The 18,656-nt window shown below is 41.3% G+C and overlaps 1 protein-coding gene across 2 annotated transcripts; it reads right to left on the bottom strand.

Moving 5' to 3' along the window:
* Positions 1 to 384: 384 nt before the first annotated feature.
* Positions 385 to 4,896, bottom strand: LOC119331351 (YTH domain-containing protein ECT1-like). 2 transcript variants are annotated; one of them, XM_037604518.1, is made up of 9 exons: positions 4,656 to 4,896; positions 3,768 to 3,841; positions 3,512 to 3,686; positions 2,900 to 2,976; positions 2,531 to 2,813; positions 2,338 to 2,405; positions 1,692 to 2,177; positions 1,265 to 1,477; positions 385 to 1,189 (listed from the first exon to the last, which is right to left on the bottom strand). In XM_037604518.1, the coding sequence occupies exons 1-9, from the start codon at positions 4,690 to 4,692 to the stop codon at positions 833 to 835; spliced, it is 1,770 nt and encodes a 589-aa protein (XP_037460415.1). In that variant the 5' UTR covers positions 4,693 to 4,896; the 3' UTR covers positions 385 to 832. The 2 variants fall into 2 exon arrangements, with proteins under 2 accessions (XP_037460415.1, XP_037460414.1); XM_037604517.1 differs by having other exon boundaries at positions 1,692 to 2,180; positions 4,656 to 4,895.
* Positions 4,897 to 18,656: the final 13,760 nt, after the last annotated feature.

Raw genomic sequence — 18,656 nt, forward strand, 5'->3', positions numbered from 1 at the left:
GTTGCACAAGAACTTGTTAGTGTATCATGACATACTGAGATAATTAGGCGTCTTTACTCTATGCATATGATGCTAGATCGTGAATATATGGTCGCAATTAATTGAGATGTGTGTTGCATGTGCACGCTCACTATATTCTTTTGTATGAAACTGCAACTAAAATAAGCAATTAGAGAACAAATAATGTTATCTCAAATACATGCTATGGCAAATATATTTTAGTACCGCCGTGTATGAAAATCTCATCTCATATGGCTCAAGCAGCAACACAAAATTTTCAACGAATATTAGGAAGCATCCTGACCAATAAAGGGGCACAGCTGAACAACAAGAGAATAACAGGATTATAACGTAATGAGAATGAGAAAAGATAGGAGGCATAGAGATGAAACTATCACAGAGCTGTAGATTATGGAATGTTATTGATGCATAAATCCGTCCCTTCTTACGGCTAAAACACTAGTAGAAGGGAACATCATTCACAACACGATGCAGGTACCACTAAAACTCGACAGCATTTATGATAGACGGGTAAACCAAAAGGAGATGAGAAGGCCACTAAAACTGAACAGCATTCACAACACAACACAAGTAAAAAATAAAGAGAAGAAAACAAGAAAGAACACGGAAGCAAGGATCCACGAACAAGAATTTTGGAACTATGATATTGAAACTATAATAACCTAAGTGGAGGCGAAATAAGGACTATGATGTTCACAACTGAAGCAGCAGCAGCCCACGCCTGAACTCGAATCGGCATCTTTTTCCCTTCTCAACTCCAGACGAGCATCAAATCATAGCTGCTCCAAACTAGTAAATGGCAGAAGATAAATCAACTGCTCTCCTCCACAGGACCTTTAGTTTTGTTTGCGTTGCTTTCTTCGGCCTTGATGGTAGCTGTCTGTGCATCATTCATTGAGATGGCACCATCACGTTTGTTATCACTTTTCTCAATTTCTTTCAGCTGGACACTCCGAGAAAATGAGTCCGCGATATGAGTAACAGAATTCCCTACAGCCTTAGCGTCTGTTGGCTTCAGGGACTCTGCGCTGCCAGGCTGCTGCTGACGTCTATTTTCCTTCAAGGCTTTCTCCCGTTGCTCATAGAAGTAGAAGTCCTCCACAATGCTTGTCTCGGCCTCATGATTCTTGAATATGCTTAGCATCTGGAGACCATACTCTAGCTTGACCTGCATGAGTTGTTCATTTGGTTAACATATCCTCTCCTTTTCAAGTATTCCCCATAAAAACTCGATTGTTTTTACCTCCTGGGTGTCCCTGCTATTTGTTACAGGTTTGTTGTCATTATTCTCAAGTGTGATGTGCCGGAGTAGGGTGTTTGGGACATCCTTAATAATGTGCCACTTCACAGGAAACTGGCCACTCCACTTGTCTTGCTGCCAATAATCAACACTTCTGTCAAAGTCAACAGGTCCAATCATCTCAGCAACACCACAGAACTGACCACTGCCATTAACCTATAAGCAGTTATGAATCAGAATAAATTTCACATCTCTAAAGACACAAACCATGTACTCCCTCTGTAAACTAATATAAGATGTTTCAGATCACTATCTAAAACGTCTTATATTAGTTTACAGAGGGAGTACATAGATCCAATGCATCATTCTCAGCCTCATCTTTACATCAACACAAACATATAAACTATAAAAAGAAAGGGGCTGGTCTTACCGAGAAGAACAAGAAAACACGGCAATGGTCTTCTTTCTGTTTGGCCGCACGATAAGCTGAATCCAGCTTTCTATTGCCACTAGCTGTGCTGGCCCAAACATTGTACTTAATGCTCCGATGTACATGGTCCTCCGTGTATGATTTAATTACAAAAAAAATCGCATCCTTGTACTCCGTGGCAAAATCAGGACAATTGTACAGTTCACTGTCAATAAGTTGAGTGGTTTTCTCGCTTTTGTCATCTACTAAAGAATTCTCTCTGTCTTGTTTCTTTGGTTTTGCAGCACGTGGGCCACGGTTTTGCTCATTCAGAAACTCCAGCGCACCATTCTGGATATTGAATGGCATGCTCCCCCTTTGTTGACTGGAGTTGTAGTCGAAATTATTAAATCTACGACCAGCAGAACCCCAATTAGGAGTAATGCCTCCATATTTACTAGCTTGTTGGCGTGCCTTGTAGGATCCAGAATTATACATTGATCCATGCTGCTGCAAATAACATGCATAGTCAATACTGGACATTTCAGGGCACAGTAAGCTTAACAAATAACCAAAGTTGAGGTCCAATAATAACTGCCCCATGTTTACTGAACTGAACGTGTCCAGGGAAGCTTGTGCAAACAGTCCAAATTGCATGACAACATACCATTCCAGAAACCAATGGTGCATTCCCTTGCCCAAATAATCCCGGAGCATTGTTTGGTTGTGTTGCCGCTGCGGAAGAAACTCACAATTAGTTTGAAATGGCTCTGACAGATCTATCACAACAACACATATTGCTTCCAGTCAATATACTTTTGCCTGGAATAATACCGGAGACTGAAAGATACAGAACTTACCTCTGTTGTATGACTCAAATGGTTGGTGGTACACAGTTGTGGGTGAATAGAGAAGACCATCAGGAAGAAAGTACTCTTGCTGAAGCATAGGGTCTCCTTGAGACATTCCAGTACTAGAATTTGAGTATCCCATACTAAGAGAAGCCGGTGGCTGATAGTAAGGACATGAGAAGGGGAAGTGCATAGGGGAATAGGACTGGCCCTCTTCAACAGTTGCAACAGGAGAATAAGCTCCATACATCATTTGGGGGTTGTTCGCATACCCAGGAGATAGCATGATTGACTAGTTAACATTGTATAATTACATCAGCAAAAACACTTGGAAACATAAGTAAGAAAGTAAAACAAGTTCAACAGCCAGCTACTTACAGGTGACGCAGAATGGAGTCCTTCCATACTCACATAATAGGGATACTCTTCCCATTGCCCTGAAGGATTGATGTATCCTACAGAAGATCAAAATAATATTCAAAATAAAAAAAAGCATTCCATGAAAAGGATATACCAAATAATCTACCATCTAACCTCGTAAGAATCAAGATATAACACTTCAATAGGACTTCATATTACTACCTCTGTAACTAAATATAAGACATCTTATATTTAGTTACAGAGGTAGCAGTGGTGAACAAAGAAGACCAGTGAAGCAAAAAAATCAATTGTATGGATAGTAAAAAACAAATATAGTGGGCAACAATGCAAACTTGACCCTTTAGGCCCCGCTTGGATTAGCGTTTTCAATCGTATTCGGACAGTTTAGGATACACGCCCAGACTGGTGGTTTTGTTTCCAGGTGGAAAATTAGCTATGACCGGTAATTTACATCTGTAGAATAAATACAGGTGTAGGAATTTACACCCATTCCAAGCATGGGCCTTAGTGTTCTGGGTATGTATTTTGGCCTCTGCAATGTGCAAATGATGCTTAGAATATGTATAAGTATCAGCATTATTAGTACACAGAAAATAATAGCAATCTAACCTCCAGAATAGACTGTCTGTGGCTGTGGTGCATACACATTGGTCTGGTAGACATAAGGCTGTTCTCCACCTTTTCCCAAAAAATTAGCCTTCTCCTGTGCACCTTTTGGTGACTTTAAGGAGGTAGAGCCACGCGCATCAGTAACACTTGTTTTCTCAGCTGTAATAGAAATAATCTGATGCAACAAAGATCAACTATCAGTAATATTTCAATGTTTGCACAGAAGGGGAGAAAATAAACTGTACAGGCACATTACCTGCTCTTTGGTATTTACACTCTTGGAGGGGTTATTATCGACTACAATTTCTGATTGCAGCAGAATTGTGCAATCTACAAAAAGGAAGGCGCATGCACACATAAGCTGAAAAGGGGAATTTCCAGAAAGTTTTGCCATGGTACATACTGAAATTGCATCATATAAGCCAGAGAATTGTACGACCAACATGCTAAAGCACTCTTTGATTGACAGGTATTTCACATGAGACAGATTGCTTAAGTTATTGAGAGGAAAAAACTGCAAACCTAAAGACACATGCAAAAAAAGAGTGCTTGTACTTCTGAAGCAATTACCAGCAACCTCTTATCAAATTATTTACCATTGGTCACACCCATGTCCTTTGCTCAAGACACCCATGTGACTGTAAAATAGCTTTGTGATGCTCAGTGTATCAGTAGCAAAACTAATTAATTCAGTGAACCACCAAACTCAAATTTCAGGCAGGCTTAAAAGTACTTATGAGCCTTTACCACACAAAATCTGTTAGCAACGAGTAGAGGCGATTGTCGAGCTAATACATCCTATACCATGTTGCTCATTTGCTATATCCGCAGCTGGCAAAAAGGCACTAATCTCCGGACCCCTACACGGGGCACCGTGCAGACAGCAATTCAGCACAACCAAGTTGTTATTGGAGGAATTCCTCCCTTGCAGCGGTAGGTGCGTACCCCAAACGTGCTAATTCTCGGTAAACAAACCACAATTACGCGCTCCGGTTTAGGGTTACAACCAACACCCTCGTAGCACCGCGAGGTCTGGAGCAGAAGAAGGCTCCAGACAAACAGGAGTGTAAATTCGTCCTCAATCACTCCCGGCGAGGGAAGCACGGGGACGAATTGGAGCTACCAAAGCAAAGATAGGGCTTACCGACGAATCCGGACGGATCTCCTCCGCTCAACGCCATGTTCCGGCAGATTGGGCGAGGAGGAGAGAGACGAAGCAGGAGAGAAAAGATGGCTAGCGTAGCTACGTGCTCCGGCTGGAGGAGACACGGAGGCCGTCGGTAGTCGGCGAGGAGAGGTTTCCTTCCACCGTCAGGTTTGACGCTGGTGAGTACGCGAGACGAGGAGGAAGAGGTCCGGCCACGCTAATCATCGCGGGCTTTAAAAACCGGACATGTGCCGGCTTGTTCTGTCCGGGAAAATATCTAGTGCTATCTTAGGTGCTACCGTGATATGAACTTCTGGACCGTCGGATTTTCAGATCGGACGGTTCTCAATGACTCTGCAATATTTCCAAAAAAAATCTTCCAAAGAGTCCAAAAATTGCGCGTAGGTCCAGCGGGTCCAACAATTATCAAATGTCATCCGATCTAAGAATCCGACGACCCAGATGCTTGTATCACGGTAGCATTTAAGTCTCGGTAGCACCAGATTACTGTTCTCCCGCACAATCCCGGTCCGGTTTGTGAAAGTAAAACCTGCCTCGCAGGTCTCACTCATGTATATGTACCAAACGAAAAATGTGAAAAAACTACTTACCCCCCCAATAAAGAAAAATGCCGGACGTCACTTTGGCAGCAGTTGCATCGTCGTTCGTTGGGGTTGGGTGATGCCGGCACATAACGGTGATGAGGGGTAGGGTTTCAATGTGGTTGCATGTAGTCACTGCGGCGGGAAAGGATACAACAGCATATCTGCGATTTTTTCGGTGTTACAGTGGCAAGCATCGTGGCTTAGGCCGAAAGATCATCACACGAGGCATTTGGCGGCCACGACAATTTTTCTTTATTAGGGGCAATTTTTCCTCATTTTTGTTGTGCTCCTCCTTTTGCTTGTGTCCATGTAGGATTTTTGCCATGTCCAGGGTGTGGGTATTTGTAATTCTCGTCATGCCCCATTATGCAGCTTGGTTACTTTTGTCATTTTCAAGTGTGTGTTGTGTGTTACACCTGCGTTGCCATGATTTTGTGTCTTTTCCTTTCATTGCAATATTTGACATAGTCATTTTGGATGTGATATTTGTTACACATTTGACATGATTTATTTAATGAATTGTTTAATTTGTTGTCATGTCGTAATGAATGTGGTAGCTTTTAGACCCGGTCCTAGGGCAAGGCGAGCGGGGCGGACGCCTCGAGCCCGAAAACTAAGTGGCCCATCCTAGATACATACATGTACTTATACTACTCTTCATTCTAATTCTAATGGCAATGTGCGTATTAAAAATCTAGAACGAGGCCCAGGCTTATGTCGGCTAGTACAGAGAGATGTTGGAGTGTGCACACCAGGACGAATCACCTTGCCCTAGAAAAACACCAAGAGGCATCGCCGCATCTTCCATTCCTTTTTTTTGCGGGGCCGCATCCTCAATTCGACACCAACGTCGTCGGGTAGGTATGTTTGCATGTTTGTCTTTCTTCGTCCCAACGAGTAGCTACTTTACGTTTCTGATTCTATACTTGTCCCAATTTGCCCGATTGTTTCTACTCTCTAATCTCTAGTTTCTCGGTCGGGTCGCTGATACGTCTCCAACATATTTATAATTTTTATTGTTCCATGTTGTTAGATTATCAATTTTGAATGTTTTATATACATTTACTAGTAACTTTGTATTTTTTTGGACTAACCTTTTGACATAGTGCCCAGTATCAGTTACTGTTTTTTGTTTGTTTTATTTACTTTGTAGAATATCAATACCAAACGAAGTCCAAATGCGACGAAACTTTTTGAAGATTTTTTCTGCCCGGAAGACACCCAGAGAACCAAAGGAGCACACAAGAGGAGGCATGTGGGTCCCACTAGGCACCAGGGCGCGTGAGGGGCCCCAGGCGTGCCATGGTGGGTAGTGGAGCCCACGAGCACCCTTTTGACCTACTCCCGCCTCTATAAATACTCTAAAATCCCAAAACCCCTAGGGGAGTCGAGGAAATACTGTTTTCGCGCCGCAAGTTCTAGAACAAGGAGATCCAATCTAGAGGCCTTTTCCGACACTCTGCCTGATGCGGAGCATTCTAAGGTCATCCCCATGGACCTACCATCGTCTCATCAAGTGCCTACCGGACCCATGACTCGATCACGTGCAAAAGCCTTTGAAACCGAGGTGACATCTCTCCTCTCACAATTCCACTTCTATGCGCATGAAGCATTGCTACTACCTCATATGGATACTTTGTGCATACTCAGGTACAATGGAGAAGCTAAGGAGTAAGGACAAGGAGAAGAGAAAGATGGACGAGAAGACGGAGAAGAAGAAGGGATGTAGGAAAAGTCCCAGCCAACGGACGACCGGCCGGGACCGGACGTCCGGCGCCTGAAGCCTCAGCCGAACCCCAGCGAGCGGACGTCCGGCCCAGACCGGACGACCGGTGCCCCTGCACCAGAAGCGAACGAGCGGACGTCCGATCCGGACCGGACGACCGGCGCACCAGCACCCGAGCCAACATCAGCGGAAGTCCAGAGCTACCGGACGTCCGGCACCCCCATCACAGAGCAGAACCAACGGACGACCGGAGGACATCGGACGTCCGGCAGCTCCTGAGACACCGGACGACCGGTCCCCAACGGACGTCCGATACCTGGCTGCGTCCAGATTCGGGCCCGAGGCCCATGTACCCCTGCTTTCGCCCCCATTTGCACCTAGACTATAAATAGACCTCTCCCACCTCCTAGCTAGGGTTAGCGTTGGTTTAGCTCATACTTTGAGATAGAGCTTCGCTCATCCATACCGATCTCCTCCTCGAGAGAGACCGCGGCCCCTCTTCGGAGAAGATCAACTTGGATTCAAGACCCCCTCTTGGGCGGCCCCATCAAGACCTCCTTCTAGGAGAAGAACCGGTTACTTGTATCGTCCTTTGTTGACCTTGGATCATCGTGTATCTCTTTGTGTTTCGAGGATCTAGCACATGTGTAATCGAATCTTGTTGGTTTGAGTGATTCTCTCGTGTTTTCCCTCGTGAATCCCCCTCGTGTTCTTCGTGTTTATCTTTGGGATCCGCTCCTTTCGTGAAAGATCGGCCATTTAGGGTTTCACCCTACATCATCTTGGTATCATGAGCAAGGTTGATCACGATTTCGGAGCCCCCCTCTTTGTTTTTCTAGCTTGATTTTGTTGTTTTTCGTCCTAATCCGAAAATCCCCACCAAAAATAGCCCCAAAATTTTTCTTGTGTTTTTGTGAGTTGTGATGATGTTTTGTTGGTTTTGATCCGTGAATTTGTTGCATTGCAAGTAGATCTAGCCTTCCCCCACCATCTCCACCTCGAAATCCCTCCCAAATTCCCCATATTCCCCCCAAAATCACCTCCTGGATCTAAAATCTAGCGTTGACCCCGACCACCGGACGACCGTCACATCACCGGACGTCTGGCGACCCAGGAAGCACCGGACGTCCGACGTTATCGGACAACCGGTGACCGGACATTCGTCCGCGCCCGGACGACCGCTACTTCCACAACATCATCCTCTACACCACCTCCAACTTCCGCAAAACCGTCCCAATATCCCTACCCACACCACCACCTAACCGCCACCTTCTTCGACGATTTTGGTCGCCTTTGGTTTTGAGAATTTGAGTTGCGGTACCGTATCCTTTTGTGTTTCGGCTATCTAGGTACGGTTCGACATCGACATCACCGCCGCTCATTTTCGCCACGGACGCGTCATCAACACCGGTCATCAACAACGACCACCTCGACTACGACTTGGTATTCCGAAACAACGATCAACCTTGCTCATGATACCAAGATGATGTAGGGTATTACCTCCATAGAGAGGGGGCTCCGAAACAACGATCAACCTTGCTCATGATACCAAGATGATGTAGGGTATTACCTCCATAGAGAGGGCCCGAACCTGGGTAAACATTGTGTCCCCCGCCTCCTGTTACCGTCCGCCTTAGATGCACAGCTTGGGACCCCCTACACGAGATCTGCCGGTTTGACACCGACACCCATCTTTCACCGGCGACGAATGAAAAGTGAAATGATATTTAGGGAGTGAGCGAGTGTGCTTGACACGCTGGCTGTGGACTATAGCCGACGCGCCTTCTCGCTCATGATACCAAGATAATGTAGGGTATTACCTCCATAGAGAGGGCCCGAACCTGGGTAAACATTGTGTCCCCCGCCTCCTGTTACCATCCGCCTTTGACGCACAGCTCGGGACCCCCTACCCGAGATCTGCCGGTTTGACACCGACACCCATCTTTCACCGGCGACGAATGAAAAGTGAAATGATATTTAGGGAGTGAGCGAGTGTGCTTGACACGCTGGCTGTGGACTGTAGCCGACGCGCCTTCTCGCGTAAGCCATAGGCGTATTATACACCGATGGTGCTCCAAGATATTTTGTGTTGCATCTCACACGGTTGGTGATAATAAACTGTGTGCGATCTACTTGATTTATCGTCTTGATTTGAATTACGTAATGGGGTCACAGCTGCAAAGGATGCTGTTTGAATTTCTAGAACTTTTATCTGTAGTGAACATGCAACTATACGTGCATCGTCAAAAAAATTGGAATTATTCAGGGTTCTTTTGGACGTTTTTATACATTAACTTGGTTTTGTAGGCATTTCAGGTGCATAATTCAAATTTTAACTACATGCACATGCTCCAATGCATATAAATGGGTTGAAAAAACAAATATGTGTCCTTGGTTGCATGCTTAGGTCCCATGCAAGAAATGGGAATGAATTTCAAACACCCTGCCACCGTCACTCGGCCGCAAACATTGAGATACTTGGTTTTTAAATTCTAGTAAATCCAGAACTCGTCTGAAATTCATGAAACTTGGCATGCTATCATGGAGCGGCATCAACATGTCGTGGTAAAAAAATTGTCCCATTTGGGGCAGGTTGGGGGATAAGCTTCTCACAAACCAGAGCTTCTCACAACAAGCACGATGGCTTCGTAGGAAACGTGCCACCTTTGGGGACAAAACGATATCCGCTGCTTCTTATTGCTTTCAAAAAAATTCTAGTGTCAACATAGAACAACATGAGTGTTGTGTTTAATTTTCGAATTTTCGAGGTTCGTTTGGACATTTTTATACATTAACTGGGTTTTCCAGGCATTTATGTGCATAATTCAAATTTGAACTACATGCACATTCTTGAGTGCATATAAACTAGTTGAAAAATCAAATCTGTGTCCTTAGTTGCATGCTTAGGTCCCATGCAAGAAATGGGAATGAATTTCAAACACCCTGCCATCGTCACTCGGCCGCAAACATTGAGATACTTGGTTTTTAAATTCTAGTAAATCCAAAACTTGTCTGAAATTCATGAAACTTGGCATGCTATCATGGAGCAGCATCAACATGCCGTGGTTAAAATTTTGTCCCGTTTGGGGCAGGTTTGGGTATAAGCTTCTCACAGATCAGAGCTTCTCACAACAAGCGTGATGGTTTCGGTAGGGAACATGCCACCTTTGGGGACGAAACGATATTCGTTGCCTCTTATTGCTTTCAAAAAATTTCAAGTGTCGACATAGAACAACCAGAGTATTGTGTTTAATTTTGGAATTTTTCAGGGTTTGTTTGGACATTTTTATACATTAACTTGGTTTTCCAGGCATTTTATGTGCATAATTCAAATTTGAACTACATGCACATTCTCCAGTGCATATAAACTGGTTGAAAAATCAAATATGTGTCCTTGGTTGCATGCTTAGGTCCCATGCAAGAAATGGGAATGAATTTCAAACACCCTGCCACCGTCACTCGGCCGCAAACATTGAGATACATGGTTTTTAAATTGTAGTAAATCCAAAACTCGTCTGAAATTCATGAAACTTGGCATGCTATCATGGAGCAGCATCAACATGCCGTGGTAAAAAACTTGTTCCATTTGAGGTAGGTTTGGGGATAAGATTCTCACAAATCAGAGCTTCTCACAACAAGTGCGATGGTCTCGTAGGGAACGTGCCACCTTTGGGGACGAAACGATATACGTTGCCTCTTATTGCTTTCAAAAAAATTCTAGTGTCAGCATAGAACAACAGGAGTGTTGTGTTTAATTTTGGAATTTTCGGGGTTCGTTTGGACATTTTTATACATTAACTGGGTTTTCCAGGCATTTATGTGCATAATTCAAATTTGAACTACATGCACATTCTCCAGTGCATATAAACTAGTTGAAAAATCAAATATGTGTCCTTGGTTGCATGCTTAGGTCCCATGCAAGAAATGTGAATGAATTTCAAACACCCTGCCACTGTCACTCAGTCGCAAACATTGAGATACCTGGTTTTAAATTCTAGTAAATCCAAAACTTGTCTGAAATTCATGAAACTTGGCATGCTATCATGGAGCGGCATCAACATGCCGTGGTTAAAATTTTGTCCCATTTGGGGCAGGTTTGAGTACAGGCTTCTCACAAACCAGAGCTTCTCACAACAAGCATGATGGTTTCGGTAGGGAACGTGCCACCTTTGGGGACGAAACGATATCCATTGCCTCTTATTGCTTTCAAAAAATTTCAAGTGTCAACATAGAACAAAAAGAGTGTTGTGTTTAATTTTGGAATTTTTGGGGTTCGTTTGGACATTTTTATACATTAACGGGGTTTTCCATGCATTTATGTGCACAATTCAAATTTGAACTACATGCACATTCTCTAGTGCATATAAACAAGTTGAAAAATCAAATATGTGTCCTTGGTTGCATGCTTAGGTCCCACGCAAGAAATGAGAATGAATTTCAAACATCCTGCCATCGTCACTCGGCCGCAAACATTGAGATACATGGTTTTTAAATTCCAATAAATGCAAAACTCGTCTGAAATTCATGAAACTTGGCATGCTATCATGGAGTGACATCAACATGCCGTGGTAAAATTTTTGTCCCATTTGGGGCAGGTTTGGGTATAAGGTTCTCACAAATCAGAGCTTCTCACAACAAGCGTGATGGTTTCGGTAGGGAACGCACCACCTTTGGGGACGAAACGATATCCGTTGCCTCTTATAGCTTTCAAATTTTTTCGAGTGTCAACATAGAACAACAAGAGTGTTGTCTTTAATTTTGGAATTTTTCAGGGTTCGTTTGGACGTTTTTATACATTAACTGGGTTTTTTAGGCATTTTATGTGCATAATTCAAATTTGAACTACACGCACATGCCCCAGTGCATATAAACTAGTTGAAAAATCAAATATGTGTCCTTGCTTGCATGCTTAGGTCCCATGCAAGAAATGTGAATGAATTTTAAACACTCTGCCACCGTCACTCGGCCGCAAACATTGAGATACCTGGTTTTTAAATTCTAGTAAATCCAAAACTCGTCTGAAATTCATGAAACTTGGCATGCTATCATGGAGCGGCATCAACATGCCGTGGTTAAAATTTTGTCCCATTTGGGGCAGGTTTGGGTATAAGCTTCTCACACAAGCGTAATGGTTTCGGTATGGAACATGACACCTTTGGGGATATCCAAGAGACCATTGTATTGAGGATCAAGAGAGAGAGAGATGAAGCCATCTACCTACTAACTACGGACCCGAAGGTCTACAAATAACTACTCACGCATCATCGGAGAGGCACCAATGGAAGTGGTGAACCCCTCTGTGATGGTGTTTAGATTGGATCTGGTGATTCTGGACTCTGCGGCGGCTGGATGAATATTTTGTCGACTCCCCTAGGGTTTTGGTATTTTTGGGGTATTTATAGACCAAAGAGGCGGTCCAGGGGGCACTCGTGGTGGGCACAACCCACGGGGGCGCGCCAGGGCCTCCTGGCATGCCTTGGTGGGTTGTGCCCCCCTCGGGGCACCCCCAGGTGCAACCAGGGCCCATATGCTTCCTTTTGGCCCATAAAAATCATCGTGAAGTTTCGTGCCATTTGGACTCCGTTTGATATTGATTTCATGCGATGTAAAAAACATGAACTATCACTGGGCACTATGTCAATAGGTTAGTACCAAAAAATGATATAAAATGACTATAAAATGATTATAAAACATCCAAGATTGATAATAAAATAGCATGGAACAATCAAAAATTATAGATACGTTGGAGACGTATCAACATCCCCAAGCTTAACTCCTACTTGTCCTCGAGTAGGTTATTGAAAAAAACCAGAATTTTTGATGTGGAGTGTTGTTCATCAAGTCATATCATATTCTTTTCTTTATAGCATGGACATTTGGACTTTTATATGATTTGAAGCAATAGTCTAGTTTTGACATAATAATTTAGATACTTAAGCATATCAACAAGCAACCATGTCTTTCAAAATATCAATGCTAAAATAAGTTATCCCTAGCCCATCATGCTGAAACATTGATCCGTTCATGAAACACACTCGAATATTAACTACACCCAAAACTTGAGCATGATCATATTGCCTCCTAGTTGGTGCTTTTTGTAAGAGAAGATGGAGACTTAAATTTCAAAATAAAAATTACATAAAGTAAAAGAAATTCCCTTCGCAGAGATAAGTAGGGATTTGTAGAGGTGCCAGAGCTCAAAGTGAAAAATTGAGGTAAAAACATTTTGGGGGGTGTATCCATCCCACCAACGAAAGCGACTTAGAGTTCCCAATACTTTCCATGCATAGATATATCATAGGTGGTTCCCAAACAGAAAATAAAGTTTATTCCTTTTTCCACCATAACTTTTACTTTCCATGGCTAACCGAATCCAAGGGTGCCCTCCATACCATCACTTTCCAAGGAATTTATTATTTGACAACATAAAGTAAATTCATTTCTTTTTGCATTTCGGGACTGGGCATCCCTAATACCTTTGCCTTACTCTCGTGCAATGACAAGTGAATAAACACTCATATTGAGAATAACACATCTAGCATGGAAAATATTAGTCACCCCTCACCGCTCCGTGAGCGAAACAAACACACAAAAGAGAAGTTTATTTTGAAAATTAGAGATGGCACATGTAAATTTTCTTAGAACGACAAAAGAATATCGCATATAGGTAGATATAGTGGACTCATGTGGCAAAACTGGTTTAAAGGATTTTGGATGCACAAGTAGAGGTCATACTTAGTGCAAAATGAAGGCTAGCAAAAGATTGGGAAGCGACCAACCAAGAAACGAATAATCTCATAAGCAAGCATTAAGCATAAGTAACACCGAATAATGCGCCACAAGTAGGATATAATTTTCATTGCATGACTATTGACTCTCGTACTTGCATAGGGAATCAAAAACCTTAACACCCATATTCTTACTAGAGCACAATTACTCATCAAGATGACTCACATATCACATTATCATATCTCAAAACTATTACTAAGAACCAAGTTTATTTTCTCCAATGATCTCCATGACATTTTCTTTACTTTATCCTTCTTGGATATCTATCACTTTGGGACTAATTTTCATGAGTTGCTTTTCATAAGCGCAACCAAATATAAGTGAAGATCATGAGCATAACAAATTTTCTTTCTCTCAAATTAATTTAAGTGAAGCAAGAGAAAATTTCTTGAAAATTTTACTAACTCTCAAACAAATCTAAGTGAATCAAGAGAGCATTTCTTCGAAAATAACAAAGCACACCGTGCTAAAAAAGATATAAGTGAAGCACTAGAGCAAGTCCTAGCTCATAAAAGATTTAAGTGAAGCATAGAGAGCAATTCTAACAAGTCATGACATAATTTTGGCTCTCTCAAATAGGTGTGTCCAGCAAGGATTGATAACTTAAAATACAACATTAAACAAGCAAATACACATATCATACAAGACTCTCCAAGCAAAATACATATCATGTGATGAATAAAAATATAGTCTCGAGTAAAATACCGATAGTTGTTGGAAGAAAGCGGGGATGCCAGTCGGGGGCATCCCCAAGCTTAGTTGGTTGCTCATTCTTGGATAATATCTTGGGATGCCGGGGCATCCCCAAGCTTAGGCTCTTACATCCTTCCATCATCCATCGCAAAATAACCCAAAACTTGAAATCTTCAATCACACAAAACTCAACAAAGCCTTCGTGAGATCCGTTAGTATAAGAATAATAAACCACTACTATAAGTGCTGTATCAAACCAATTCATATTTTGTTTTTGTATTATATCTATTGTATTCCAACTTTTATATGGCAAAAACTCATCAAAGAAAACCATAGAGCCATCAAAATAAGCACACAACACAAAGAAAATAGAACCTGTCAAAACAGAACAGTCTGCAGCAATCTGACTATTTCGAATACTTCTATAACTCCAAAAACTCTGAAAAATTAGGACGGCCAGATAAATTTGTATATTGATCTACTGCAATTGGAATGGGCATTTTATATCTCTCTTGTAAAAGATTAAAATTAATTTCATGAGCGCAAACTTTTCTGTTTTTTCACCAAGATCAAACAACTATTGCCCAAGAAGATCCTAAAGGCTTTACTTGGCACAAACACTAATTAAAACGTAAAACATAATCATAACAGTAGCATAATTGTGTTAACACTCAAGAACAGGAAGCAAAAAGCAAAAAAAAAATTTATTCATTGGGTTGCCCAACAAGCGCCATAGTTTTACGCCCTTAGCTAGGCATATAGGAAGGATCTAAGTTTTGTCATCTTTGGTTCGAGATCCATAAGATGCCCTCATGATTGATTCATAAGGTGGCTTAATTCTAGTTCTAGGAAAGTGTTCCGTACCTTTCCTAAAAGGAAATTGAAACTTAATATTGCCTTCTTTCATATCAATCACGACACCGATAGTGCGTAAAACGGTCTACCAAGAATAATTGGACAAGACGGATTGCAATCAATATCAAGAACAATAAAATCTATGGGCACATAATTCCTATTTGCAAGAATAATAATATCATTAATCCTTCCCATAGGCTTTTTAATAGTAGAATCCGCCAAGTGCAAATTCAAGAAACATTCTTCAAGATTAGTAAGACCAAGCACATCACATAAAGATTTCGGAATTGTGGAAACACTAGCACCCAAGTCACACAAAGCAAAACACTCATAATTTTTAATCTTGACTTTAATAGTAGGTTCCCATTCATCATACAATTTTCTAGGAATTGAAACTTCCAATTCCATTTTTTCTTCAAGAGCTTTCATCATAGCATCAACAATATGTTTAGTAAAAGCTTTATTTTGTTCATAAGCATGGGGTGAATTTATCATGGATTGCAACAAAGAAATACAATCAATCAAAGAGCAACTATCATAATTAAAGTCTTTGTAATCCAAAATAGTGGGTGCATCACTAGCTAAAGTTTTGACCTCTTCAAACCCACTTTCATCAATTTTCTCAACAAGATTTTCACCCTCCGAAATATTGGGACGCCTTCTACCTAAAGTTGACTATTCTCCAGTCCCTTTTTCATCATTCTTATCTTTACTAAACAAGGAATCAATAGAAGAAACACCAATCATTTTAATATCTTCATCACTTTTGCAAGAATAATCACTAGAAAAAGCTTTTTCCAAAAATTCTAATTAGCTCTAAGCATAGCAGTTATTTTCTTACTTTCATCCATAGAAATATAAAGAGCTTTAATTAATTCACCTACTTTAGGCACAAAAAATTTCATCTTGAGATTTTACACATCATGAGCAATTCTATCAACACTTCTAGACAAATCATCAATTTTGTTCAACTTTTCTTCTAGGGAAGTGTTGGAAACTTTTTGTGTGTTGATAAATTCTTTAATATTATTCTCAAGATCAGAGGTGTTCCTATTATTATTATTATTATTATTATTATTATTATTATTATTATTATTATTATTATTATTATTATTATTATAAGATTGATTTCCATAGGAACTACATAATTATTAGAGGAATTACTAGGAAAAGGCCTATGATTAAAATTACCTCTATAAGCATTGTTGTTGAAATTATTTCTAGAGATAAAATTCACATCAATGGCATCACTATTTTGCTCAATCAAAGTAGACAAAGGCATATCATTAAGATTAATAGGAGCACTTCTACTAGCAACGAATTTCACAGGAGCATCAACTTTTTCACTCAAAGAAGAAATTTCTTCAACCGAATTAACTTTTTAGTAGTAGGAGCTCTTTCGGTATGCCATTGTGAATAATTTGCCATGATATTATCAAGCAATTTGGTAGCTTCACCCAAAGTAATTTCCATGAAATTACCACCCGTGGCGGAATCTAGAAGATTACGAGAAACAAAATTCAATCCCGCATAATTTTTTTGTATGATCATCCAAATATTTAACCCATGAGTTAGGCAATTCCTCAGCATCATTTTCATCCTTTCCCAGGATTGCACAACATGATCATGTTCAAGTTGCTTGAAATTCATGATCTGGGTTCTAAGGGAAATAATTTTTGTGGGAGGAAAATACTTAGTGATAAAAGCATCTTTGCACTTATTCCAAGAATCGATACTATTACGAGGCAAAGAAGAGGACCAAATTTTTGCAGAATCACGCAAGGAAAATGGAAATAATTTCATCTTGACCACATCATTGTCCACATCTTTTTTCTTTTGCATATCACATAATTCCACGAAGGTATTAAGATGGGACGCGACATCCTCATTAGGAGTACCGGAAAATTGGTCTTTCATAACAAGATTCAGCAAAGTAGTATTAATATCACAAGTCTCCACATTAGTGGCGGGAGGAGCAAGCGGGGTGCCAATAAAATCATTGTTGTTGGTATTTGACAAATCACATAACTTGGTGATAGAGGCAAAGGTGTCCTGTCTTTCGATGAGATGGTGGCCATCGTTTTGGAGGAAGTCGACTTTGACGATCCGACTACGATCGTGCGAGGACGTCGCGCCTTAGCAATCGCTAAACCAACTCTGAGAGGTTATTGACCACGCCGGAGCACGATCAACCAGACCATGAAGGTCTGTTTTCCTGCAGGCAAACGAAGAACAAGCAAGAAACTAAAATTGCAATCTGGATATTGCGAATATAAGAGGAAAGCTTTATTGATCAAGGTGGGGTTCTGTGATGCCTTTGTTTGGTCATTGAACACAAACGAAGTACGCGAAGTTGCAGCTATGGCAAACTTTAATCTAAACAAAATCCAAAGTCTAAACGACGCCCTAAAGGTTGTATATATGGAGGAAGAGGGGGGAATTTCGTGGCCCTTGGAGGAGGGGTCCCGAAACCAACCCTAACTCTTGTTTCCCCACACATACGGACTCTAAAAACAACCTATACTAAAGTATTTCGAAAATACATGGGCCTGGCCCAATAATAAGGTGACGCAACACCTAGAATAGCCTCTGGACGAAATTTATGAAGTGGCATCTTGTATATTTCGTCCAAGGCTTCATGCACTCCTTATGGTGGCTTCAAAGTCCTGAAATCATCACTTGTAACTCCATACTTGATCCCCCTTGCGCATGTCATCATCTCCATGCTTGGTCTTGCTCCAATGTTCACCGCTCTTATCCATGCCAGGCTCTTCATTTGTAAGCAAAACAAATGTATCCAATTTAGGCAGCATCATATTCTCATGAACATTAGAAACATTACCAAGAAACGAAAGTACCTGATAATGTAATTGGCGTGCGCGAGCTCTAGTAATTGGTCCAGTATGTATAGCAGCAGGGGCTGTGGGTGTAACAATGGTATTGATGTCCTCATCATCCTCCCCTTCTTCAAATGAAGTCGTCCTCGATGGAAGCTCATCTTCCTCACCCAAATAAGGCTTCAAATCTGCAATGTTAAAAGTGGGACTAACCCCAAAATCTGCAAGCAGCTGAAGTTTATATGCATTATCATTTATTTTCTCTAACACCTTAAAAGGACCATCAGCACGTGGCATTAGTTTTGATTTGCGAAAATTAGGAAATCTATCTTTACGCAAATGTAACCAAACAAGATCTCCAGGTGCAAACACAACATGTTTTCTATCCTTATCTCCAGCAAGTTTATATTTAGCATTCATACGCTCAATGTTTTTCCTTAGTTAACTCATGCATTTTTAAAATCAATTCAACACGTTCTTTAGCATCAAAATT

Source organism: Triticum dicoccoides, chromosome 7A (assembly GCF_002162155.2).
Source record: "Triticum dicoccoides isolate Atlit2015 ecotype Zavitan chromosome 7A, WEW_v2.0, whole genome shotgun sequence".
Classification (NCBI taxonomy): domain Eukaryota; kingdom Viridiplantae; phylum Streptophyta; class Magnoliopsida; order Poales; family Poaceae; genus Triticum; species Triticum dicoccoides.

Coding starts and splice junctions, on each gene's coding strand:
- LOC119331351 (XM_037604517.1), bottom strand. CDS start 4,692: ATGGCGTTGAGCGGAGGAGATCCGTCCGGATTCGTCG. Junction 2,977..3,511: donor ACAGACAGTCTATTCTGGAG/GTTAGATTGCTA, acceptor GATCTTCTGTAG/GATACATCAATCCTTCAGGG. Junction 2,814..2,899: donor GACTCCATTCTGCGTCACCT/GTAAGTAGCTGG, acceptor AATGTTAACTAG/TCAATCATGCTATCTCCTGG.